The 26602-nt window shown below is 35.6% G+C and overlaps 1 protein-coding gene across 1 annotated transcript; it reads left to right on the plus strand.

Moving 5' to 3' along the window:
- The first annotated feature begins 10361 nt into the window (after positions 1-10361).
- MUR4 (NAD(P)-binding Rossmann-fold superfamily protein) lies at positions 10362-18765 on the plus strand. The gene is made up of 11 exons (XM_017846969.5): positions 10362-10504; positions 11378-11563; positions 11959-12083; positions 14306-14419; positions 14524-14631; positions 14748-14839; positions 17069-17210; positions 17451-17545; positions 17625-17754; positions 17844-17988; positions 18208-18765. The coding sequence occupies exons 2-11, from the start codon at positions 11503-11505 to the stop codon at positions 18447-18449; spliced, it is 1254 nt and encodes a 417-aa protein (XP_017702458.3). The 5' UTR covers positions 10362-10504; positions 11378-11502; the 3' UTR covers positions 18450-18765.
- The last annotated feature ends 7837 nt before the right edge of the window (positions 18766-26602 follow it).

The following is a 26602-nucleotide window of genomic DNA, read 5'->3' on the forward strand; positions in this document are numbered from 1 at the left end:
GTTCTTGAGGAAAGTTATAAACTCTTGGTAGTTTTCTGGTAGATTCCAGTGTTAATGTACTTGGGTAAACATATACATCAAGCTAACCTTATAGAGGGAAAGCTTGGTCTTGCCCCATTTTGGTAACTACACTTTTATGATATGTTGAGACTTTAGAGTAGGTTTGCATTTGATTTCTTCAGTAATTAGAACTTTGGTTCTCATATTGAATTTTGCTAACTTTGTATTTTGGGATATGGTCATGTTTTGGATTACAAAAACAGGCTTCTATCTCTACAAAGAAGCGATCGGACAGTCTATCATGTGCAAATTATTTTATTTTCTAACCTGATCAACACATTGTCATCGGAAAACAGATGTAGAAAATGATTTAGTGTATGTGGTATGTGAACCTTGAGTCCTCCTCCTACCTCCAAGTGGTGAGTGGTTGCTGGCTGGAAGTTTTTTTTTATTCGACTGGTAGTGCCAGGTTATGTCGATCACTGATCTCTATGCGTGGCCCTGGGGAGGACAATTTTGGTCTGTTTGAATGCTTGTTTCATCAGACGCGTCGAATGTGGTCGTTCTTACAGGGATGTTGTTCCATCTAATTGTGCATGCATGCATTTCTGTTCTATTGAGAATAATGGTGAGAACTATACATTTTTAAATTTAGAACCTCTCTTTAGCACAGGCATTGAGGAGAGATACAATCAGCGGATTGATCATTGCATCATTGTAGTATTCTGTGGGCAATCAGAAATCTATAATTGCTTGAAACTCGAGTTGCAATTGTCTCGATAGTATGATATACTTTACAGTCCCTTGACACCTAGAGCCCCAGTTGGTGGATTCTCTCTCTCTCTTTCTCTCTCTCTGTGCGTGCGTGCGTGCGTTATAGTTTCATTCTAGTTTCATCATTATGGATGGGATTACTTATTCAGGGACCTTTGAGTCATCTTTCAGAAAGGAACTCTCTTTGGGGCTGGGAATTTCAGAGAGCAATAACAAATGCTGGGGCTGGGATTAATTATCCGCTTCTGTCCCCACTTCAAATGAAAAGGTGCCCTTGGGAATATGTCTTTGGCTGACTCAAACTTTGTACTGTAATAAATTAACATATTGGCAACTTTTTATTAGTAGACAACCGGTTGAAATGGTATAATTATGGAGAGTGGATAGTTTGGATAGTTAAAACCATCTAAAATAACTCACAACATTTGTGAAAGAAAAGTGGTTTCTTATCCAAAAAAGGGGCAGTGGTCTGAGAACAGATGTAATTGGAGGATGGTAGAGTTAGGTATGTCTTGAGTTTATAAGATCTAGAGGATCTTTTTTCCGGAGCGGAGTGGGGGAAGCGAGTGGAAATTTGAGTGCAGATCAAAGTCTTAAGTCTATGTTATGTAGTCAGAGTCCACAGGCCCTTTGACTAACAAGGGGAAATAGAATTCTATGCAAAACAAATTAAAGGCAATTTCCATAATCACATCCAAAATTTTGAGTTGAGCCCGCCACATGGATGGATCAAGATAGATGCGAATGGTTTCGACTCTCATGTTTGAGACAATGAAAGGAGCAGATCATACTACTTATGTCAAGAATGGACAGCCATGGTGGACTTATGCTCAGAGCAGCCTAGATGAAGACATGGAAATTTGAAGGTACTTGCTAAATACGATTCCTCGATGGAAAGCAAAGTCTGAATGTTCCGCAAGATATGTTTAGAATCAGACATTTATTTTAGTCAGTTACTGTACAAGAATGTCCTACACTTCTTTAAAATTCAATGAGAGAATTGTTTTCAGCTCGAATCAACTAATTTTGACTTCGAAGAGCACTAACATATTCTCGAAAAAAGAGAGGAAAAAAATGGCAACATTCAAACAAGACCAAGTCATGCAATGTGGAAGACAAAATGCAAGGAAGTGCAGGGAAGCAATTTTTTCCTATAGGAGTTGATTATGTGAATGCATAGAAATAGAACTGGTCAGTTTTCTTAGATGCTTCTCATCCTCATAGATCATATCCAAGCTCAAGACCAGAGCTGCACTCCTTTGTTGACTGGATGAGCTACAAGATCTTCCTAACTGGTATGATGATGACATGCTTACCGGTCTCATGCGGGTCCCACTGGAAACACACCATATTCTCACCCTTTGTAGGCCCCCTCCCCCTCTAATGACACATGTCAACTACTCAGATACATGGCACTGCCATGGGTGAAGCAAGTTAGCTTGCAGCTGATCCAGACATGGAGGTTGGCTGGGACTTGGGCAATGTGTGGAAGCTGGGCATTGTTAGCTGTTTACATTAGGTCAAGGAGATGACTTTCTTGAAAGCAACAAAACCTAACTAATGCTCTACTATTTTGAATACCTTTTGGTGGATTATACCAATTGGAAGGCAGAAAAAACTTCCTACCTACCAGAAACTGAGAGAGAGAGAGAGAGAGAGAGAGAGAGAGAGAGTTGCGTGGAAAAATAATGGATGAAGGTCAACACATGCATGTGATCCATAGAAGCTTCAGCATATATTTTATTTAAGAAAGGTAAATACTTTAATAATAAAGGTATATAAATTATTCTCACATATAGTCTTTAAGTAGCAAACGAGGTAATGGCATATGCATCCATGCAGCTAAATTATGAACATCTAGATATTGATGCATATATAATTATCCAATGAGTGATTATTAATTGAGTCAACTGCAAGTTGTGAATAGTTAGGCCTAATATTTGGTTTTGGCTTTCCGAACACACAAAGTGTACGTTTGCATGCTTCCCTTCCCTATGGGTTGTGGTGCTAGCTGCCAATTAAATAAAAAAAAGAAAGATATCTTTTCTTAAGTTAATTAATATTAGGTTGTGAATAATCTGCAAGCTCCGAGGTACTTTTTCGTTGTTAATTAAGAAAGCGAAAGAAAATAAATTTATTAGGCAAGAATCTCCTTTTACTATTGTTTGTCACTAAAGTATGATTCAGGGAGAGAATCAAGAAGAAAATAATGGACCAAATTTTTCTTCAAGGGAACAATTTTCTTCTCCAAAAGATAGCAATTTTGCGAGAAAATGACAGACAAATCATTCCGGATCATCTCCTATAACTTCTTTTTCACTAAACTTTCCCTGCAATTTTTTTGTGTTAAGCCAAAGAAAGAGAAGACATCCATGCGCTTTTCTTCTCTTTTCCTTCTTCTATTGGTGTGCTTTTCTTTTTATTTTCGCTTGCTCATAAACCAAAAAATATGGAGTGAATGGTATGACTTTATTTGATTTAGCAGTAGGAGATCAACTAATGGACAGGTTTAGAAATTTCAAAAAACATTAGAAGATTTATTGTAGTATGGTTGTTACTTCATCTTATTTAGGGTTAAGAGCACTTAAAAACGAATCTTATGTGAATTTTTGCTTCTTTTGCTTGTGCTGATTGCTAGTATCGATCTCATTGATGTGAGACTCACACTCAACTTGTTTCTTATGAAGAACATAAATAGGCACTGTTAGTTCTCAAAAAACAAAAAATCATAGTATATGGGAGGGCAAACATTGCACGACTGCCAATATGAAGAACTCATATTTTTCATCAGTTAGCTCATTATGTATGATATCTTACATGGTGAATGCTATCTTATTAATATAATTAAATGCTGTTATTCCATGCACATTAATTGAAATATAAAGTCAAGCTGGTGTTATCACATGCAAAGGCAATACAGACTAGTTTTACTAAAGTACAAAATGGAAAGAGCAATGTGTTCATTATTTGACACAACAAAACTTGACCTGCAAATACGCAACGAGATATGGCAAAAGATTTTTTTTTTCTTCTCTTTTCAATAGAATGATCCATAAGCTATGTAACAGAGGGTAGCCCTCCTCCGAACATCTCTAACCTTTCAAATTTTGTTGAAGGATTTCAGATCACTTGGTCTAAATTAGCAAGAAGATAAATTGGCCATTCTCTGGTGCCACATAGCCATATACATACATACATACGTACATACATACATACATTTGGGAAAAAAGTATGAACGAGCCACATGCAGGGAAGCTTGCACATGTATATATGTATATATATACATATATACATATATATATATAGACATATATGCATATATGTATATATGTATATATGTATGTACGTATACGAATGTACGTGTATGTATATATATATGTATGTGTGTGCAAGAGAGGGGGTGTGAAGGGAAAGGTAGGGGTATTATAAGAAGTAGGAAAATATTTGGATGTGAGTTGTGTGGGTCAGTTGAGTGCGAGACTGCACCATGGAGCCGCCCATGAAATTCTCATGCATGGCAACCCATCTACTGTCGACTCCAAACTACGGACAAATCCTGATACATCATGTCATCTTGTGTTCAAATTTCAAAAGATTTGGCAGCCCGCATTGTTGGAATCTCATGCACAACTTATAAGATGCCAGCATATGACGACTGACAACAATTTTATAAAAACGAACACACAAAAAAAAAGAAATTGACCTACAAGAAGAGAGATTTTATGTGGCATTCCAACCATATATAGTCTTTTCATATGATCATGTATCCCAGCAGGCTAAAAATAAAAGACTTGTCAAAGTTTGCAAATGAGTTAGGTCGGATTAGGACATGCTTTACCTAACTTATTAGCTGATGAGGTGATCCAATAAGCTATTCAGTTCAGTTGGGATCAAATATAGCCTGAAACAGACCCAAAATATTCGAGTCCTTGTTAAGATCGGGTCAGATTAGTTCTATAATTCATGTCAAAAATTTAACAACTTTTTTACAGGTAAAAAATAAAGTTAATAGCGATATATATATATATATATAGAATGACTAAAAAATTTCAAATAAAACAAAAAAAGTGCCAAGTTCAAGATGAATTTTCATATAAACAATATTTTATTTTGCATTAACAAAGTGAACATAATCAATGACAAGTTTATAAACAACAACTTCAAAGATCAAATATTTAGAAAAAAATATTAAATAAAATATAAATTTGTAAGCACAATCAAGCTTAAGCTTGAGAAGGTGAGAAGAGGTGAGCTGTTAGGGTGAAAGGTGAGGAATTATTTTAGGTGGGATTCACTTGACGAATTGGAAAAGAGATTTAGGAAGAAAAAGGGGACTTGCTTTATATGATTCAGGTTTTGCATTGGATCATGTCCATTTTAGGTTGGGTAAAATTTTCTTTTTTTTAACCTAATTAGGTCCAGATGATTTATGGATTGGAATTGGTTTCGGTTAGAAACTACAAAATCCAAATTCAACCAGCTGGTTTTTAAAACGGTTCCAAATCTTGACACCAACCTAATCCATGGCAGAAAAAATGAATTACTCCCAATCTAATCGGGTTAGAACTAGACTAGATTAGATACAGGTCGACCCAAGCTATTTGCAGCCCTTTTACTTTATATGTGCTCAGTTGCTCCCAGAAAAAGACTTATAGAGTTATAGGTAGCGCGCCAATTTGGTGCCACCATGTCAGTGCATTACTCCTAGATTTTTATATCTTATAGGGCATGTAGATAATCACACATGCAATTTATCAAATAAGTAAGACTTGATAAACAACTCACCATGCTAAATTCAAGTCATTCTAAATCCAACAAAAAGAAATCATTGTATTTACCTCTCAAAACATTTTTTAAAAAAATGAATTTCTCTAGGATGCCATGTCCATCCATTAATATGCACAATATTTTCGAATGCTTAGATATATTTGAGATTTTATTTTTCTCTTTTAAGAGAAGAATTATAGTTGAGGGTTTTGGTGCATATTCAGCAAAGCATGTTACCTTGTATGATGCTATAATTTATGGTTTAATTTCTAAGGTCAGATGACAACATGATAATCTAAAATCTCTTAGGATAGAGTGGTGAAAGAAAATATTCATTTCCACTTCCGCTAGGAGTTTGGAAAATGCTCGTTTTTATGATCTACTATTTTTAAGAAGGGATTAAACAATAAAATATTCAACTGATCTTGATCAGCAAAAAGAAGTGCTACTGAGAATCTATTCTATTATTTAATTCACTAGCTTTGTCCTCTTTGTGAAGTTGATTGATGGAAGAGATATCACCATCTGGAATCTCCTTAAACCCTTTGTAACTGGTTTTGCTTTTTCTTCCTATCTTTAGTTATTCTTGATATATTTACTAAAAGTTTTCATCATCTTAATGATTTTCGGGTTGGGAATTTTATCCATCTGATTCTCCTTTAAAAAAAATAATTATGGTATTGGTTCAATATATTTTAATCCCATATATTTTTCTTTCTAGGATAACAAGAGACTATGGATAACAGGCAAATAGGCATATGTAGACAGCTTTAATTATTTTCTTTTACATTTTGAGATGTAATAGTAACTTACACCTTAGCAAATATAAAACTATAATAAATAAGAAAAGCTAAGGATAAAATAGATAATGATAATAAAAGTTAAAATAGTAAGTAGAGGAAAACGTATGCACAATTAAAAGCACAAATTGAATTTACAAAACCGGATGTTTTAAAAGTAGAAAAGCTATATAGTTAAAAAATATTTTTGTAAATTGAAAATAAATCATATCAAGAAAATACAAACAAAAGAAAAGAAAAAGTGGCAATAGTTAAACCAAGAAATATAGAATATAAAATCTAAAAAACATAAAATATGGAATATAAAATATAATATAATTAAATAAATCAAAATATAAAAATTGAAACCGTAAAATATAAAATATATTATTGATTTATTTTATAAATGGGGTGGGGTAAGGTAGGATAAGAGTCAAGACGCTAGAAAGATAGAGAGTGAAAGAGAGATGGGGTTCTTGAGATTGGAGAGAGAGGAGGGCTAGGTTAAGGAAGTCAGAGAAGGTGGTGGATGAGGATGATTATACATTAGGGCAAGACAAGAAGAGGGCGGTTACGAAAGTGATGAACTGCACTTCATTCGAATGGATTTAGAAGTAAATTTGGTCTATTTTGGCGCCATCCGATTCTGCACCAATCGCAGGGTAACAAGGGCTTCGGTTAATAGGAACCCTTAAGAAAAAAAAGAAAAAGAAAGCATTAATAGATAGGACGTGCTTGTATGGGAGTGTTTTTTTTTAAAAAAAATAATATGACGCTGCTGTAATGGAGAGAAAAGATAAGGGTGTATGATATCCACTCTTTCCTTCATATTGGCTACTTCATTAATTGTTGAGATCCATTTTATTAATTTCTAAGAATAAACATAAATTGGTCATGGATAAAAATAAATCTATACTCTTTTGCAGTAATAAACGGAAACATCTAAAAAATAAACACTAACTTCTTCAAGATAAACACAGATCCTCCATAATAAATACCTAGTCTATGTCGATAAACAAAAATACCGTAAAAATAAATACAAACTTGATGCCCCATCTTTGTTTTAAGTCAGAGCTCACTATGATAAATAGCAAGGATGGATGATCAATGCAAAGTTCAGATGCAATAAACACAAAAAAATATAGAATAAATACAATCCTTACAAGAGCAAGTAGAAATAGTCCATGGATAAGCAGAAACCTGCAATGTGTTCATTATGTTTCTACACTCCTCTTAAGAAATAAATAGAAATACCTAGAGAATAAACACTAACCTTTCATCAGTAAATATAAATGCTTTATGATAAACACTTAGCATGCGGCGATAAAAAGAAATATGACAAAAATATCAAAGATGTGGGTCCCAATAGTCAATGAAGTGCTGTTGCGCAAAACATAGGATCTAAACGGCGAACAAAACAATGCAATAACATTGAGAGAGGAAGAGAAATTGAACACACCATTAGAGTTGTAACCAAACTTTCGTATGTAAAAGAAGTAGGTAAAAAATGTAATAATATTATTGTTTTGTCTTCGTCTTCGAACTTCATATCAACACACTGCAGATCACTGATAATCTGATTGAACACGTTGATATGTTGGCTTAAATTAGCACCCTCCGCCTTCTTAAGACTGTACAATTTCTGCTTAAGATAGAGCTTGTTCGTCAATGACTTGGACATATACCGACTCTCTAATTTCGACCAAATTGCCGCCGGAGATTCCTCGCCCATGACATGATACATCACGTCATCAATCAGACAAAGCCGTATATTTGAAACAGCCTTAACATCCAATTTCTTCCACTTTACATCACCCATGTCATCTGATTTTTTTTCCATACAGGGCATTCACTACACCTTGCGATACTAATAGATCCTTTACCCTCCTCTGCCATAGCTCGAAGTTCCTAATTACATCGAATTTTATCATATCAAACTTTGCAGTAGAAATCCCTGCCATCTTATTTCTTTACAAAATAAAATATGAAAAAATAAGATCTGATAAAAATAAAAAATACCAAATAACGCCCATGTTCTCCTGATCAAAACGTGAGCGACGTCGGACGGATGCCGGGAAGCACTCGCGCGGTCGTCCTCCTCCTCCACGAGATCTGGATACTGACGGACACAGGAGCGGGTCTTCGCCGGTTCCGTCTCAGGAGTTTTTTTTGTTTTTTGTTTTTTTGCCTCTCGGGATCCGCCAAACACAGGGAAGAAGATGTCTCAGGGGTTTGGGCCGTATGGGAATGCCGGAGACGTCGCACGAGCCCTACCCGGACCGGGTCGTGCGCGTTCGGCGGTGGCGGAGTGCACGGGGAGTTCTTTCCTTGGGAGCCGCCGCAAACGGAGAAACACAGGGACCCACGGGAAGAGATTTCTCCTTCGGCTTTGTGGGGAGAAGACAACGTGACACGTGAAAATCAGCACCCACGTGAAGAACAAGAGAACTCCTACTTCTGTGTTCTCGGCTTGGGAGAAGCACCCACCACGTGAATTACTTTGGGAAGAGAAAATCACTATGGCCCCTTCCCCCACGTGAAACAAACCTCCCACGGAGGTTCTTCGCGGCCTTCAAGAGAGAACCCACAGGGAGAAAATTTTCTTTTCGTTTCCTCGGGTTGGAAGAAGACGGGACGCCCTCGGTTCTCCCCACATGAAGAAACATCACGGCAAGCGATTTTTTTTCTTTTTCCTGGTGCTCTAATATCAGTTGTCGCGAAAAACACTGGACCCAAAATGATGAATAAAACAATACGGAGAATTAAGAGAGAAAGAGAAAGAAAAATTGAATACATAGATTTTACGTGGTTTGGCAATGTCCCTGCGTCCACAGAAGCGAAACAGCTATAACTTTCCCTATCTCAAAGTCCCAATTTCTATCAACATTTTTGGTAGAATAAAACACTATATAATTACCCCAAAGATAAGCATATTCCGTTGCCACTTATTTTAACAAGTGTTTTTTTTATTTTAATATAGCACTCTTGTCTCAATAATTATTGAAGATTTTTTTTTTCAAAGTAGCACCGGCTCTAATGTGGAGAAAGGAAGAGAATGAATGAGCCGCTCGTTAATGCTTCTTTTTTTCTTAACAGCTCCCATTAAGCTATTAATGAAGGCCCTATTATTTCGAAATTGGTGCGGGATCGAATCCGAAAATGACCAAATTTGCTTCCAAATTCATTTGAATGGAGCGTAGTCTCTTTTTCTATATATAGATAAACAGATAGATATAGATGTATTTAAACTCATTACTTATATATATATATATATCATATAAAAATTTGGCTATATAAATTTTCTATTTATTATAATTTACTATATTTTTATGTGGTATTCCAAGAGGCGTCAAAAAAAAAAAAAAAATTATGCGGGGTTGGTATTATTGATGCTGATATTTACATCATAAGTTTGTGCACAGAGGCTCTTGTGCATGGTTCTCTTTTTACCATAAATACTGGTATTAATAGCAAAAATTCTTATACGATTATCGTTAAAGTTCATTATTTAATATACAATAAAATTTAGCTATTAAATTTTTTTATTTATTAGTATTTATTATATTGTAATATTGTAAATATTTTAAAAAAATTATAATCCATGTATTGCATGAGGATTGCATTACTGATACCAATATTAATAACGGGAGATTCTTCAGCTTTTCATTTATGACGTGGACATCAATACTGATGATAGAAATTTCTACTTGATTATTAATAAATATTTTATTTAATACATAAAAAAATTTGATTATAAATTTTTATTTATTTAATTTATTATATTGTTATATTATATATTTAAAGATAATAAAAAATGCAAACCAGATTTATGCTAGCTATTTTCTCGATTATAATTAGGAAATTGAGTTAATTAAAATATTTATTCATGATGGACAAATAGAAAGGAGATAAAAAAGAGTCCCCTGATTCTGAGGGAGGGGATCTTATCGGAATGACATGGGAGGGGGAGAAGAGTCAGATCTTAATAAACTTTCTTTTTTCGTCCGATTTATCTTTTCCTCCCCCCTGCTTTCTCTCTCTACCCGTCTCTCTCCCTCCCTTCTAACCCCCTCTAAAGGCCACGACTCGGTCCAAACGACCGACGCCTCTCTCTTCTCCTCCCCTCTCTCCGTTTCTCCACCCCTCCTCTTTCCCTTTCCCTTCTGCTGCTCTACTGCTCCCAGGTATCTATTTCTCCCTAAAGGCTCGATTTTGATCGGTTTTTTCGGCTTTCTTTTTGGTTTCTTTTGGTGGTTTTGATCTGGGCTTGTTGATTCCGGTGCTGGGATTGGGATTTTATTCCGTTTTGTTTTGTTCTGGGCTGGGGTAGAGCCGTTTTTTGTTCTCTTTCTCCTGCCCTGGTTTTGTTTCTGGATTGGAGGCTTGCCTTGCTAGTTGTTTGGGAGCTGTAGAGTTTGGAAGGTGGCATTTTCTGATGCGGTTTCTGGCTTTCTTGTCCTTTTTGGATGTTGCAAGTCTGTGACTGGTTGATGTACCGGCCTGCTTGTTGGATTTGCCTTTCCCTTTCTGTTCATCGTATCGCGTCTTCTTTGTCGATTGGAGGGAAATTTTTGTCTCGTTTTCACTTTGGAATTGGCAAATTACAGTGGGTTTTGATTCTATTTAAGCATGAAAGTGCGTTTTTTTTTCTTTTTCGGGTTTATTAATTGTTAACTCGTTCCACTTATTCTTTCATGTGATCGTATGTTGGAATATTTTCTACTTGGTTTCCATTTCGATTTTGGGCGCGAAAATTGCTTTTTTGGTTCTATTGTTTATAGAATCTGAGGGTTTTGCTCCCCGTATCTTTTTTTCTTTTATTTGTTTTGGTCTTTATGCTTTTGTGGAATACTAGTATGCATGTGAATTTAATAATGCTTTTGGGCACTGGAAGAGTTTTATTTCGATTTTTCTATCCAAGTTTGACTTCTCAGAAATAGACCTGAGAATTCTTTTTTTTTTTTTTTTATTAATATTGGCTTTGTTTTGCCATCTTCATTACTACGATCAAATTTGAACTTTTATGAGTGATCCTTTGTGGGTTTCTGTTGGTACAGCTATCTTGCTCGGACAGGCGATCACCAGTCTGCATCACAGAAGAAGAGGGATCTTCGTCCCCATAAATTCTTTGACAGAGGCGTTCATTTGATTTCTGTTTCGTGGTCTCAAAGTTCTTTCTCCCATGCTACCTGTCAGCAGGGGTAGAAGTCAGCCCAGGGCTGTTAGATCTTGGCCCTTTTCAGGTTTCTATTATTAGTTATCACATATTTAGCTCTTACTTTATAGTTGTCTGAGTTTACTTTTCCTGGGTGTATAAGCAGAATATAGCTTAACAAATTCAGTTTGTTGGGTACGGACTTTCTAAAATTACTTGGTTGAAATTTGTGTTCGTGTAATGATGCCCATATTCTTATTTTGTTTTTATTGTAGTTTTTCTTATTGCTAGTTAAGATATATAGTTTTTTTGAAGTATTGGAATATTTCATCGGTTGGAATTTTTGGTGTATTGTTTATGTTAATAATATATGCTGATGACCTTGTGCCGTAGAAATGCTGAATTTAAAATCATTTTACATGGTTTCTACTATTTCTTTGATTTCATTATTTCTACATGGATCTGAAGGCTCTCATTTTACAGGGTTGGATTACTCAGATTCAAGACGCAAGCCTCATTTTCTTGGAAAAGTTCTTGTGGCTGCTGTTCTCACAGCCTTATGCATATTCATTTTGAAGCAATCCCCTGGTTTCAGTGGTTATAGTGCAGTAAGCGTTCAAACCATTTTTTCAGTTGGTCCTATGTTTTACTAGGAAATTTGGATGGATAAGCTTATATTGTCAGTTTCTCAATCAATATTTTTCCTTTCTTGTCAGATTTTGCTCTCCAGCTTAAGCTTTTTTGGATGATATGAATTCCTAATTGTTCATGGAATTTAAATGTAGAGTTGAAGTTGATTCCATATGATGCTTATGTGCTTGAATCTGTTATTTTTGATCTGCAGTTTGACTAATCAACTAGTGTCTTGGATTGCTTTCCTCAGAACTTGGCTAGCAAGGTCTAAGTTTTGGCTGAAGTTGAAATATTTTGGCTGAAACCAAGGAATGTAGAACCGAGCCGAACCGGCTGGTTCTGCCCATTCCGAGCCATACCGGTGGCTCACCGGTACTGTTCCGCCATTGAAAACGGCTCGCTGTCGGAGCCGAAGAAGGAGAAGAGAAAGAGAGAACGAGCGGCGGTAGACGTCGGCGGTGGGCCGCGGGGGACCGGTAGAGGACGTGGCCGCGGCTAAAAAATTTGAGATTTGTTAAGTGAAGTTAGTAAATCGCTTGCCGACTTCACTTTAAAAATTTTATTTTTTTTAGCCGCGGCCTGCGCTGGCCCCCTGCGGCCCTCCGTCGGCATCCGCCGCCGCTTCTTCTCCCTCCCTCCCCCTCTCGCTCTCTCTTTCTCTTCTCCTTCTCCGGCTCCGGCGGTTTTCTCTCTCGGTATGGGCCCGGTACCGGTTCCTCCAACCTTGGCTGAGACCAATTGGTTTTGTTTGAAACCGATATGAGATCTTCCAATATTCTTAGCATCAGCCAGTTCGATTGAAATGGACTCATTTCAGTACAGTTTCAGCCAGTTTTGGAGGTTTTGGACAAAGCTAAACTTCATTTTTATGCATATGTTTTTGGGTTTTGAATAAAACACTTAATAAGCATATTCATGAACTTGAATATTATAGAATCACATACAGTCTAAGCATCTAGATGTTAGTATATAAACGATTAGAAGTCAAAATTTATACCAACTATTATGCTAGTAAACCTTTTTGCATAGGTGCTATGAAACCAAAACATAAAGAAAATATTTGTAATTTTGTAAAATGTATTATAACTTGCTTTTTTGTTTTGATATAAATTTGTTTTGGTATATCAGATTCTCAATCAGCGAAATAGTATGATCTTAAAATGATATCTATATTCGATCTCTGTAGCTTCTTCTTCTTGGTGTGGTCTTCTGAGATTTTACATTTTTGTTAAATTTTTACAGCTTTTTCTAAGGTTTCAAACCACTAAAACTTTACATACTTATCCTCAGAGGTTCCAGATACTGTAATTTTCTCTTGGATGATACATCAATATTTTCTTAACCTGTATTTTGAATAAATTATATTTGGAACAAACAACTTGAGATAAATATGGATGTGCAAATTGAGTTTTTTTTTCCTTTTGTTGTTTTCTTGTAGAATTATGGGACAAGGATATTTCCTCTTGATAATCCTACCATGTGATTTGTGATCGGCCACAAAAATGGCAAAATTGGTCATACCTGGCCACCAGCAGGTTAATTGCAAAAGTCCTCCTATGCCTTGTGAATGGGAAGACATAGTTATTGATGTTCTTTAATATTACTCATTAGAAAGACCTCGTTTCTTTGTGGATAGATGAAGAAAGCATGATGGAAACCTTTTTGGTAGGCAGCAACTGAAAAGTTACATGATTGTAGGAGAGATTTAAAATGTAAATTTTCTGCAGAAGCAAGAAAAAAGAAGTATCTTTTTCTTATTGGTGGGTATATGCCTGTACATTCCAACTGCATGAGTCTTAAATTTTTTTATAGTAATCTATGACGGTGGCTAAACAATATATGACTTATGATTCTTCTTGCAAGAAATGATAAATATTACAGCACTTTCTTTTTAATTTTTCTTTTCTGAAGCATTATTGTTCTGGTGTTTGGTAATTCATGGTATATGTCCATATAACAATGTGTAGCATGTGTCTCCAATGTGTTTTCAAGCAGCAGCTCATGTAACCCACATTCTACTTGTACATTTCATAATACTGCGCTCGCTGCCTTCTTCCCACCATGAAGTGGTACTCATACGGACTTCTTGCAAACTTTATAGCTTAATACAATTGCTTTGTTCTGGTTGCTCCAATCCACCTTTGCTTGTTCTTCTGGCTTCCCTCTTAATGACTATGATATATCTTGCATCATACAGTTTTCTCGTCATGAACCTGGGGTTACCCATGTCCTAGTAACAGGAGGTGCTGGCTATATTGGCTCACATGCTGCATTTCGGCTCTTGAAGGACTCGTATCGAGTAACAATTGTGGTAATCCACTGTTTCTTCACATAGACCTGCATCTAATGACCATTGGTGCCAACAGTTTAAAGTATCTATGGAAATAATTTATATTGTTGCTATGATTTTTACAGGATAATCTTTCTAGGGGAAATATTGGAGCAGTTAAGGTTCTCCAGGAGCTATTTCCAGAGCCTGGGAGACTTCAATTCATTTATGCTGATTTGGGCGATGCAAAAGCTGTATCCTTATCACTTTTTTTTTTCTAATTACAAATTGTCAATTTTCTGTGGTGAAGTTTTTTTTTTCTTTTCCCTATAAGATGGACTTTGAGGTTCATTCTTAAGTCAGTAATCAGGTTAACCAAATATTTGCACAAAACGCATTTGATGCTGTTATGCACTTTGCAGCTGTTGCTTATGTGGGGGAAAGTACACTTGAACCTCTCAGGTATGTTGATGTTTTCTAAATACCTCATCTGGACAAGGTAGTTGTTACTTGTTTGATTTGCTCAATTGCTGCAGCATCGGTTTTATTGCTGCATGAATTAAAGTTTCTGAAAACTACATGGCTACAATGCCGGCATTTCTTGACAGGCCATAAGCTTTAAAAACAATAATTTAGAGTTCTATTATATATTTTCTTGAACTAGGCCTAAGCTAACGGCTTACCTTGTATGTAACTGCCATAGTGGTTGAATGAAACAAGTTTGTGACTTCTGAGCATGTTTATCTGTTACTTTGGATTTTTTTTCCTCAAACCATGCAACAATTTGTTTATTTTTATTTTTTAACGACAGTTACATTTAATGTTTTGCTCTCTTTCTATTTTGAGTGGCACAAATTTCTTAATGGCTGGAGGTGCCAACTGGTTGAGTTGTCAAAGTGTCTTATGTTGATACAAGAGATATAGGTTAAATCCCGCCATCACTTTGAATTTTGTCAGGCTTCCACCCATCCCAATTCTGAAGAAAGAAATAAGAGAAAAATTTCTTGTTTAGTGGCTGGTGCATCAAAATGAACTTTGAGGCTCCAAGGCTTATAAATGAAAATTGCATTGCAAAATTTCTCTCCTACAAGAACAAAATCATCCACTCAATTTCCATGCTTTCAGAGTGATTTCACAAGAATTCACCAACCACTTCACACACCTTGGTTCTATTTTTTTTGTTCTGCTAATGATGCCTATCTGTTAACTATGACCATTAAAATAAGGCCATATATCTCTCTTACCTGCAAATATCTCATTTGTTTATATCATGAATATGAATGGATTCATTAAAAGCTCTGTTCTCTTTTTATTGTTAATTTATATGGTGGCTGTACTTTGTTGCTTGGTGTCAATAAAAAAAAGTCGAGACTACTTATATGTATAAAAGTCAAGTCATCCGTGAAAGTCAGAAAATACCTTGCACCTCAAGAAGAATTTTTTGATGAGAACTTCTTCTTCTCATAGCACGTATCCGGATAAAAGACATAAGACACGCGCGGGTCACTATCTGTTCTTCGACCGCAAGAGGAGCTGATTGAGATTGTTTGAGCAACTCGCGTAATCGTTGACCTCTTTCCAATTACTTGTGATGGATGTAAATCATCTAGGAAGCACGGATACTTCAAATCACATGCCATATCCATATTGGACACATACCGGATATTGATATCACCAGATACTTCTAGCATATGTTTCTGATACTTATATTAAATATCATATTTTTTTAAAATAAAAGAGGTTCACTAGATGCTACATATATACACTCAAGATACTTCTAGGATACCTCCAAAAATTAGGGTGAGGATTTTGTTGCTTTCTTTCTGTTTTTATTAATGCAATTCTTTTAATAATAAATGGTTGATTTTTGGAGTTTGTGATGTTGATATTAAGGTATGAGTATGGATTGTGTTTACTGATTTGAATGATGACTAAATTATGAGCTTGTAGAAGGTGATGCTAACATATAAAGTATTGACTATGTTTTTTTGATATCCTACCATGCTATATTGATTCATTTTTACATATATATAATAGTTATATTATTATCACTCGGTTCTTGCCATACTGTATCCTAGCTATTCAAGATTGGCCATATTGCTGTATCCGTATCATATCATATCCATAACCATGCTTCCTAGTAAATTATTAGGATGACTTAAACAGAAGATGGCCTTTGCATCACCTTAGTTAGAATTTAATTAGCAAATGTACAAGATCAATAAAATTTTTGATTGTGGGATCCTACTGTTATTTGGATTTCAAGCGGCCTTGCAATTCTGTTGAGACTTGGCTAGAAGCTGAACCATAGATGGGAACTGGGTTGTTCCTTATATAATATCTTTTGTAAGTCCTCAGTTGAAGCAAAGTTCTTATGTTCGACTAGTTTCTTCGAATATCAAATTAGTTAGGTTTAATTCATCTGGAATGTGGAAACACCATTATTTTATTCTTTGATTTTATGGCTATATTACTTCATTCCTTTGGTAGTTACATTACTTCATTTTTAAACATCAATAATTTTGCTGCATTTTGCATTTTGATTCATTGAATTGCCACTTGCTTGAGCATTCACTATAATTTCAATAGGCTATTATTTCCGAATTGTTCTGCGATGTCAGGCTATTATTTCAGAAATTTGGTATCTCGGGTTTATTAATGCTTATTTAAATAGCTTTTGTTGTGCAACAGGTACTACCACAATATAACTGCAAACACATTGGGCATTCTTGAGGCCATGGCAGCACATAGTGTTAAAACGCTTATTTACTCGAGCACATGTGCAACTTACGGGGAGCCTGAAAAAATGCCTATTACAGAAGTAACTCCTCAGGTCAGAAGACAGTAGCATCTAAGTGTTTGACTGGAACAATGACATTGCATTAGCTTTGTTGGTTTATAACCATTAGACCTATCAGTATACATATATTAGAAGGAAAAAAATATTTACTTCCTAGTATTCTAATGGACTGCACTATTATTGCTAAATGAACTTGGAAGAAAAAAGGAACCTATATTAGGCTGTGAAATTTGGATACATGTCATCGAAACTAATTTTCTCTTGCAAATGTAGTTTCCCATTAACCCATATGGGAAGGCAAAGAAAATGGCGGAAGACATGATTTTGGATTTCTCAAAGAACTCAGACATGGCTGTGATGATCTTAAGGTATGTTGCATCTTACACAGACAAAAATTCTTGAATTGAATGGTGGGCAGAGATTAATTATCATTATCCCCAACATTAGATATTTCAATGTCATCGGATCAGATCCAGAGGGAAGGTTAGGTGAGGCTCCCAGACCTGAATTACGAGAGCATGGACGGATATCTGGTGCATGCTTCGATGCAGCATCAGGAATCATTCCAGGGCTGAAGGTACATTACTATGAAACTACAATGCTTCAATCAGCTAAGAAATACCACTTACAGTAGAATGTTGATTTTTCTTTTGGCCTCATTAATAGGTTAAAGGAACGGACTATCCCACGGCTGATGGAACTTGCATAAGAGATTATATTGATGTCACTGATCTGGTTGATGCTCATGTAAAAGCCCTTGTCAAGGCAACTCCTAACAAAGTTGGTATCTACAATGTCGGTACTGGAAAAGGTCATTAGAACTTCTCCTGGCATTCCATTCTTTCCTGCCATTATTTCTTTGCAATGTTCTTAATGTTAGATAGTAGCTTGTGGCTGTTAAGATAAATTATAATCTTATCATATTATATTAGTCTATTTCTGCATTCAATGGCTATAAACAACAGGTGTAACATACTTTGGGTTGTACTATTATAAAAATTTTCTAAAATGTTGTCATATTACTTATCAGGTAGATCGGTTAAGGAGTTTGTGGAAGCGTGCAAGAAAGCAACTGGGGCCAACATTAAAGTTGAATACCTTGACCGCAGACCAGGTGACTACGCTGAAGTGTACAGTGACCCTTCAAAGATTAATCATGAACTCAACTGGACTGCACGGTACACTGATCTTCAAGAGAGCCTTTCCATTGCATGGAGATGGCAGAAATCACATCGAAATGGCTATGGATCACCCTCAGCTATGACTTTTTGATTAAGCTTTTTGAATCATTCGTTATATACCTGGATGGAGATGTGGGCTTTGATTTGGAAGCCCTTCGCTGGCATCCGTTGCTTAAATTTTAGCAGAATCATTTCAGCAACAAACAAAAAGGATGTAGACACATAGGAGAGGCCTTTTATGAGCGAAGATTTCAGGGATAGGGACATTGTTCATTTATTATTTTTGCATGGGACAGTAAAAAAGCATTGATCAATGCAGCTGATCATTACACACCATGCTTGATTAGTCTCTCTTGTAATATGCTTATCATTATGTTATACAATGAATCAAAAGGTGATATTTGTTCTCTCTCTGGTTCAGTGTTGGTTTCTAGCAGTGATATAGAAATTGTTGTGTGGTCTATCTCAGCTTTTGTTCAAAGTTCTTAATAGGATATGAAGTGCTTCAAATTTACTGCAGGGTTCTACCTGGCCCTGCAAGACATCAGAGGTCACCAATCAATAAGTATTCTTAAAGTTCTGCCATCGCCCTTCAAGTCCATCAAAGCCTGAGGATGATGTTAACCCTTTTTCTTAATGGTCACTGCAGTAACTAGCCACAATGATCTAAAAACTCTTCTGTTGAGATAACATAACTGTCAGAAAGTCTCTCTCTCGCCCTGTCTTACCCCGATGGCCCTATTATATTAATTAGGTGAGTCGATCTAAGTAAAATATTTGAAGATGGTGTCGGACAGGGATAAAGATTTAGAGTGAGGAAAAAATTCTAGGAATCCATGAAAAAATTTTAAAAGAAGTTGCGTAATTAAAACTGGTGGAAAAGAATGTCAAGATATAGATATTCTTTTTGTTAAAAGGAAAACAAACACATCAGTTAAGGACCATGACAAACAATAGCAACACTACCACCACCAACAAAATTATGTATCGCCATGAATTCTGTAATTGTGCGGTAGGGTTAATCATAAAAGACTTCATCAATGAAATATATAATGGTGCATAAATTTGAGTAATTTAATTATCTCAAAATATGGAAAATTATTCAAAGAAATAGAAAATTTTAAATAATTAGAAGAACCATAATGATTGCTTTTAACCACCCTGAGCTTATGTGACCTTGCTTGACCTTCATTACATAGGCTGAAACATCCATTTCTAATTAAATGCGATCGTCGTTCCAGATGTCACGCAGGTAGAAGCAGTGAATCAGAATTATTTCTGCTCTTTTGGCCCTCCAAATGCCTTCCTACCTGGTTCTTTACTGCAGTAATTATTAAAATATAAATAAAAGTGCACCTCAATTGTAACCTTCTTTTTCATCCTTTTCTTTTGTTTGATTACAGGACCATCTAGATCGAATTATCTCTTATGGACTTGATGTTGATTTCAATGAGAATTTGATGAGAAGGAATATATTTATTAGATCTACTCTAAAATCTCGATTGGTGGGATCATGACCGTCTATCATATGATCTCTTCCTTAACCGAAATACACGGTGCACTTTGCTAATTTTAGTGGAATGAAATGCTAAATATGCTGAGATGACCTATATCTCCACTTTGAGGTCTTGACTAACCTCTTTAAGAAGCTGAAGGTGCATACTCAAGAAAAGAGTGGTCCATCTCATTTCTCTCTTTGGATAAGTCTATAATTCTGGAGTCACCCATACTCAAACCAGGCTTACACAATTAAGCTATTGACACCAACAATTGCCAGTACATTTGTCTTTGGGCCCCTCATTCCTAAAGACTTCCCCTTCAGCAGATCCAGGGTTCAAATGTTGGATATTACTCCAAAAAAAAAAAAGAACACTACATGGTCCATCATATATAGTAATAACACCATAGATGATTCATAGAGTAGATGACTAGAATGAGCTCTTGATCTTATTGCCATAGGACTAGGAGTAAGAAAAACCATAGCATTGCAAGGATAAGGATAAAATCTCCAATGCCTTTCCCTGCAGCGCAACCACCCCCCTTCTCTAACACTTGCTAGCCAACACGAAAAGCTTCGACCAATGGAAATCTCAATTAAAAAAATCAAAATTCAGAAAAAAGAATTGTATTATTTGCTGCTGCTCCAAACAATAATATTCATTTTTAAATATCTTAATTAAAAAATTAATCCATTTCTTAGAAGGAGTTGGTCCGAGCTCGAAAACCCTTGATTACCATAAATAATTGATAACCAAGGAACCACCTATACACAAAAAACATAGACCCATGGGTTGACCACATTATCCCAAACCTAGAGCTGGTTTGTTGGTCATGCTCGCTGGTCCAGTGAAAAGCATAGTTACTGGGTCTTCTATAAATTAGGTTCCCAATAGATGAACTATGATGAGAAGAGTATGGTCAAGAGTGGGAAGATGGGTAGGAGGGAAGGAGGAAAATCTAAACAAAAAATTTTCATCGATCTTCTTGATAAGGTAAAAATTGATTTTATTTATTCCGAGGAGAATAAATATTAGCAAAAAAGAACTAATTTGTAGCTATTTACCAAGTTAATTCTAACTCAAGAAATCGATAGAATAAGAAAACAATTTTACCAGTGGTTTGCAATAATTTCTATGCATTTTTTTAATGTTCCCATAATATTGTTTTCTTTAGTTTGTCTATGAACATTTTCTTGTTTCTAAGGATCTTTACTTCACCATTGTATTTTGTTTCTTGTATTTGTCTTATTTCTTGCATTTATTTTTTCTTAGAGGCAACTATACATAAAAGTAATCATGGATTGGACACTTTGTCTTCTATTTAAGGGAATTGACTTTCTCAATGCTACCAAGATGATTTCTCTGAGCAAACAATCCCCTGCAATCCAAGTTGTAACAAATTCTCATTTCTTATTTACATAACATTAACAAAAAAAAGAGTCCATATCCTATACATAGACTATGAGTCCATAATTTCTTTATTTATTCATTAAACTCTCCATAAGAACCCTAGGTTTAATCCCAGGTGGTGTAAATTTTTTTTGGAGTTTTTTTTTTTAAGAAGCTAGTAGGGGCTAATCTCTACCCATTATCCTATACTCACCTCACCCCATCTAGGTTGGAGCCTAAGCTTTTGGATGGTGATGTAGAGCTTGCAAATTGGGGTCAAAACAGGGATCAACACTACTAACATTTGAACCCCGTACTCTTACTGAAATGGCAAAGTAGGTTGAGTTGGATCAAAGATGTACATAATTGAATCTAATCCATATTTTAATGGGTAGAAAAATTTGAAACCAAATTAAGTAATAAGATTCCCTTTAGTTTGGATCAAATCTTATTAATTTCATTAATCTATCAGATCTTTTAGGTCAGATTGGGTCAAAAATCACAAAGCATATTAAACATTATGTAAATTACTTACCTAATTATATCATAAACAACAACAACAACAGCAACAAAATAGTAAGATGCATGAAAAAGTTACCGAACATATATTCTATATATTAAAATCTTATGGATAACTACATATAATTGTAATCAATAGCATAAATTATCGATAAACTATATTATGAAAAAGAAATAATTACTTATATTTAAGGCAGATTTGTCAATATAGAGGATACAATTTTTAGACTGATTCAACTATGGATTAGAAATTTAGTAGTCCAAACTGGGTCATGTGCTTTTAATCCATACCTAATTCAAATAACTTCGGTATAGGTTGGAACAGATAAATTACTTACTGGTTCTGGATCAAAAGTGGATCAACCGGAGCAACTTCCAGCCCTGTAAGTCAAGCCTATATGGCTGTGCTGAAATTAAATATTCTGCAGTAAATGGCATTTGAGAGTGAGAGAAATGTGTCAACATACGAACATGATATGGCTAGGAAAAATTTAGTCTACCCCATGCCACAATCGAAGACCATATGGCAATCTAGTCTACCATGTCACTATCTAGAACAGTCAGTCACCTACTGGTCAAACATTCACACATATATGTATGTACGTATGTATGTACATATATGTATATGCGTGTCTTTCTGTATTTATGCATGTTTGTATGTGTGTGTATATATGTATGTGTCTATATATATATATGTGTGTGTGTCTTTCAGTATGTATGTATGGAGAGAGTGAGAGAAGGAGAAAGAGTGACTTGGCTACGCTCGGATGGATCTTCACTTAGATCTAGTAAGACCAGATGATAAAGATTCCATATCGATGGTCCGAACTGTTGGAAGTGATTGACTACCTTTAAACTACTTATACGCCACAAATCGTGCAATTTAGAGATTTCTAGTCTATACATCAAGTAGTCAAAAAAGAGATAGTTTAAGTAACACAAAACAACATATTTTTTGACCATTTGGTGCAAAGGCTAAAGGTCTTCAAATTATATGATTTATGATGTGCAAACTATTTAAAGATAGTGGATTATATTTAATGGCTCGGATCATCGGTATGGAACCCTTGTCTAATCTTAGAGGTGGCAATTTTTTACTATTTAACCTGTTTAACTTATTTCAAGCTATTGTAAATTTGATTACAATATTTATTTAATAACATGGTCAGGTGTTGTAGTGGATTTTTGACACATATAATAAACAGGTTAAATTCAGATTGACAGATTTTTGATCTATCATGTATCCAACCGGATCTTTATCTGATCCAACTCGACTCGATTGCCAGTCCTATTCGATCTAGATCTGACTGAATTTGTGTATACGCATGTGTATATGTCTATATGATGCATGCATGAATGTGTGTACGTATATATCTATGTACGTACGTAAGTATGTATGTGTGTGTATAAATGTATGTGTATGTATGTATATACGTATATGTGTATGTATGTATGCATATCTTTGAATATGCATGCATGCATGTGAGTGCATGCGTGCACGTGTTCATGCACGTGAAGTGTCTACACAACTTCTCATCGAGCGTGTACCCATAATTTCTCATTGACTTAGGCCGGTCAGGCGAGCTTAGCATGACATGCAACGTGGAGGTCGTTTGGCTATGCCAGGACCAAACCCTCTACCGTCCCCCTTCTACGGTACATGCTGGGTATAATTGAGTGAATATGTTGGCATCCATCTGTATTTTGGCTTGGTCCATGGCATCCTAAGACTCGTCTATTCCATGGCACAGCCGCAGAATAGTTTAGTCTATTTTATGTCACTATCCAAGATGGGTTGGTCAGCTACTACTTCAATGTACATATAACTACACGTATTGTGGATGTATGTAAAAGCCTTTGGCGTTATTCCCGTATATGCCAAGCATGAGCAAGAATATGTTAATGATTGGTTGGTTCAAGATACTGTAGATTTCAATCTATTCCATGCAACAAACTGTAGAATAGTTTAGTACGTTCCATGTTAGTATTCAAAATAATTCAGCCATGAATGCATGTATTTGTGTATGTGTGTACATAGGGATGGACTACGCTCCTCTCGAGAGAAAAGGGTGCTTATCCATCTCAGGTCCAAGATCAATAATCTTGTACTTAAATTGAAGATCCATGTCATTGTTCATGATTTATACCACTAAAATTACTTAGAAACCAAAAATCAGGTGCTTTGATGATCTCCAACATAGCATCAAGCAGACAAAAAAATAGACAATTTCTATTATGCTAGTCTGCTAAAATACATGAAAGTATTTAAAGTAAAAGTCCATCTTCTTAACCAAAAATCAATAGTTTTTAATTTTTGAATTCTAATAAAATATGGTCTCATATTATTTTAACCATTTATCTTTATGTCTACTTAATGCATAGGTTATATGTATCTATATATGGGTGCATGGATGTATATGTATGTGTGTGTAGGTATGTATGTATTTGCATATTATCCATTTCTCATTGATTTAGACCTTACATGAGATCAAAGGTGCTGTCCTAGGATCAAACCGCAGTACATTTCTATTGAAAGAACATGTGTTTGGCTCGGCTCAAGATATTTTAAGATTCAGTCTGTTCCGACTGCGGAATAGCTTACTCCATTCCATGTCACTGTTCAGAATAGTTTTAGTCGGCCACCAACCCAATTTGGACCATAAAAGACTACATCCAATGTTAGATACAGCTAATCAACGGAAATTAAGACAAAAGACTTTTCGTGGTTGGCATTTCTAGCAACGGACATCCAATAGAATTTCCAGCCAATTCCCCGGCCGACAGGATAGTTGATAAGAGGTTGCTATGTCGCCAGGCTTCTCAGGTCAGTCTCCATCCCTTAATATCCTTCCTCAACTTTTTATTCCTAGTTTCTGAGTGTCATAGGCTTTGATTTCGATTCCATTTCCTCCTTCCAGAACCAAATGTATTAAGGTTTTATGTGGAAGTGGTGCAAGGTGCAATAACTATCCAAAGCTGCCTTTCTATCTGCTGCTTTCTCATGATGTTCTAAGATTTCTGCATGGCGAGCTAGCTTGCAGCTCAACAGCTGAAACCCTTCTCCCAAAATGGAGGATATACTCTAGAATCAGGAGGCTCCTTTCGAGGTTAAACTACAGGTATCTTTGAATGCTCGGTGTTTTCACCCTTGTTCTTTGGGGAAAAAAAAAGGAATCTCATGTATCTTGGCATGTCATCCTTTCTTTAGTCCCAGCTGTTTATAATGTAAAATTTCAATTGATGACCATTAATGTAAGCATGCATAACAACTAGACTCTTTCTAACAAAACGGAAGATGAGACTTTTTGGCCAAATTGGCTAGCAAACGATTGCAGTCGCATGCTAGCTGAGTTGAGAACTAAAGGTTTCATATCTGAAAAATGGAGCATGCAGCAGAGCGCACATGAAGGATATATTCAGCTCAAATAAGCAAGCAAATAAGAGAGCTGTTTGTTGGTATACATATATATTCAGCTAAAATTCGCCTCAGTCAGTTAAGGAATGAGTCAAGCTAGAACTAAGAGTAGCTGGCTCGAGCTCGGATTCATAAAGCTCAAAATATAAATATACAAATAATTTACATATTATATCATCTTAATTATTGTTATTTATATAAAATATTTTATAATTATTTGTTATAAATTAATATAATTTATGTAGATTAATAGAATATATATAAACTATAAAATCAAATTATAATTAGTGTAATTAGATCAAATTAGATAAACAGAAGTCTTGAAAGTCTTTAAGGCATTCATCAATAGCTCAAGTTCAATTCGGAACTAAACTGAACTGGCTCAGGCTTGACTTGATTATAGAATAAGTCTAGTTTGAGCAAGGCCTGGCTCCCTCTTGCTTGGCTTATTTACACCATCATATGAAAACCTATTTATCATGTCAAGTTCAAAGATGAATGGGTCTTAAAAAAGCCTTACCAATAAAAGGGGTTCCAAAATGGTGAGTTGGGGCTTATCTTAATGATTGAGCCTCTTTACCTAGCAATTAGAGATTATGCATTTGAGTCTTGGGTGGTGCATCCACAAGTATTTGGGATTGGATATTTATAGTACAGATGTCTCCCACTCCCTTCTCTATGTAAGGGTTCTATATATAATGAAGACTAGGACTATTGGATGTAATGCATATGGTTTAAACTGCCCAATACCAAATCCCATGACCTAAAAAGGATTTTTTTTGGAATAATACATATTAAATGGAAAGAGATAACTTTCATTCAGAGGGATCATGTATGCTTGCAATGATCTTATAGTGTGGACCATTGGATCGGCATATTTCAATATGACAACTTACGGGTCAATAGTTTGATAATCCCATTATTTTTTTTCTTGTAAAAAATATAGCTTTGATCTCATAATTGGATTATCATGAATATCTGATTGCTCAAGAATAATAAAGATGTGCGCTATTAACTTGTCTTTATCTATTCATATTTGCCTTCAAAGCTGCATGGTTTTTTTTTCCTTCACCACCACGACCACGACCCCAACAGTAGACACCATTCACGCTGAAGGACTCTACCTAGATGGGCGCAACAGTAGTGTTACAAAAAAAAAAGATTAGTGTGAAATTTTCATCCAATGCTCTAAGCTAACTCCAACGTAGAGTTTATGAGAGGCATGGGAGGCAACAAATATCCCGTTAAATGCATTAGTTACAAAAAAAGTTTATATACTATATGTACATCTCTCAAAAGGTGGCGAGATCTTTATGTAGTTTGAGGTAATCCAGTTACAATCCATATTCTTGACTGAAGGTAGTTTGAAACTAGAAATCACAAACAAAATTTGGTGCATCTTGGGTTCTCTTGCATGATTAT

The sequence above is a fragment of the Phoenix dactylifera genome, chromosome 12 (genome assembly GCF_051530095.1).
Source record: "Phoenix dactylifera cultivar Ajwa chromosome 12, Ajwa_hap1_PhDact_Kaust_v1.1, whole genome shotgun sequence".
Taxonomy (NCBI): Eukaryota; Viridiplantae; Streptophyta; class Magnoliopsida; order Arecales; family Arecaceae; genus Phoenix; species Phoenix dactylifera.

What these genes read in the sequence shown, in the direction of transcription:
- MUR4 (XM_017846969.5), top strand. Translation starts at nt 11,503, where the DNA reads ATGCTACCTGTCAGCAGGGGTAGAAGTCAGCCCAGGGCTGTTAGATCT. An exon ending in ATTTGGGCGATGCAAAAGCT is followed by an intron (nt 14,632 to 14,747) that starts GTATCCTTATCA and finishes GTCAGTAATCAG; the next exon opens with GTTAACCAAATATTTGCACA. An exon ending in ATGGCTGTGATGATCTTAAG is followed by an intron (nt 17,546 to 17,624) that starts GTATGTTGCATC and finishes CCCCAACATTAG; the next exon opens with ATATTTCAATGTCATCGGAT.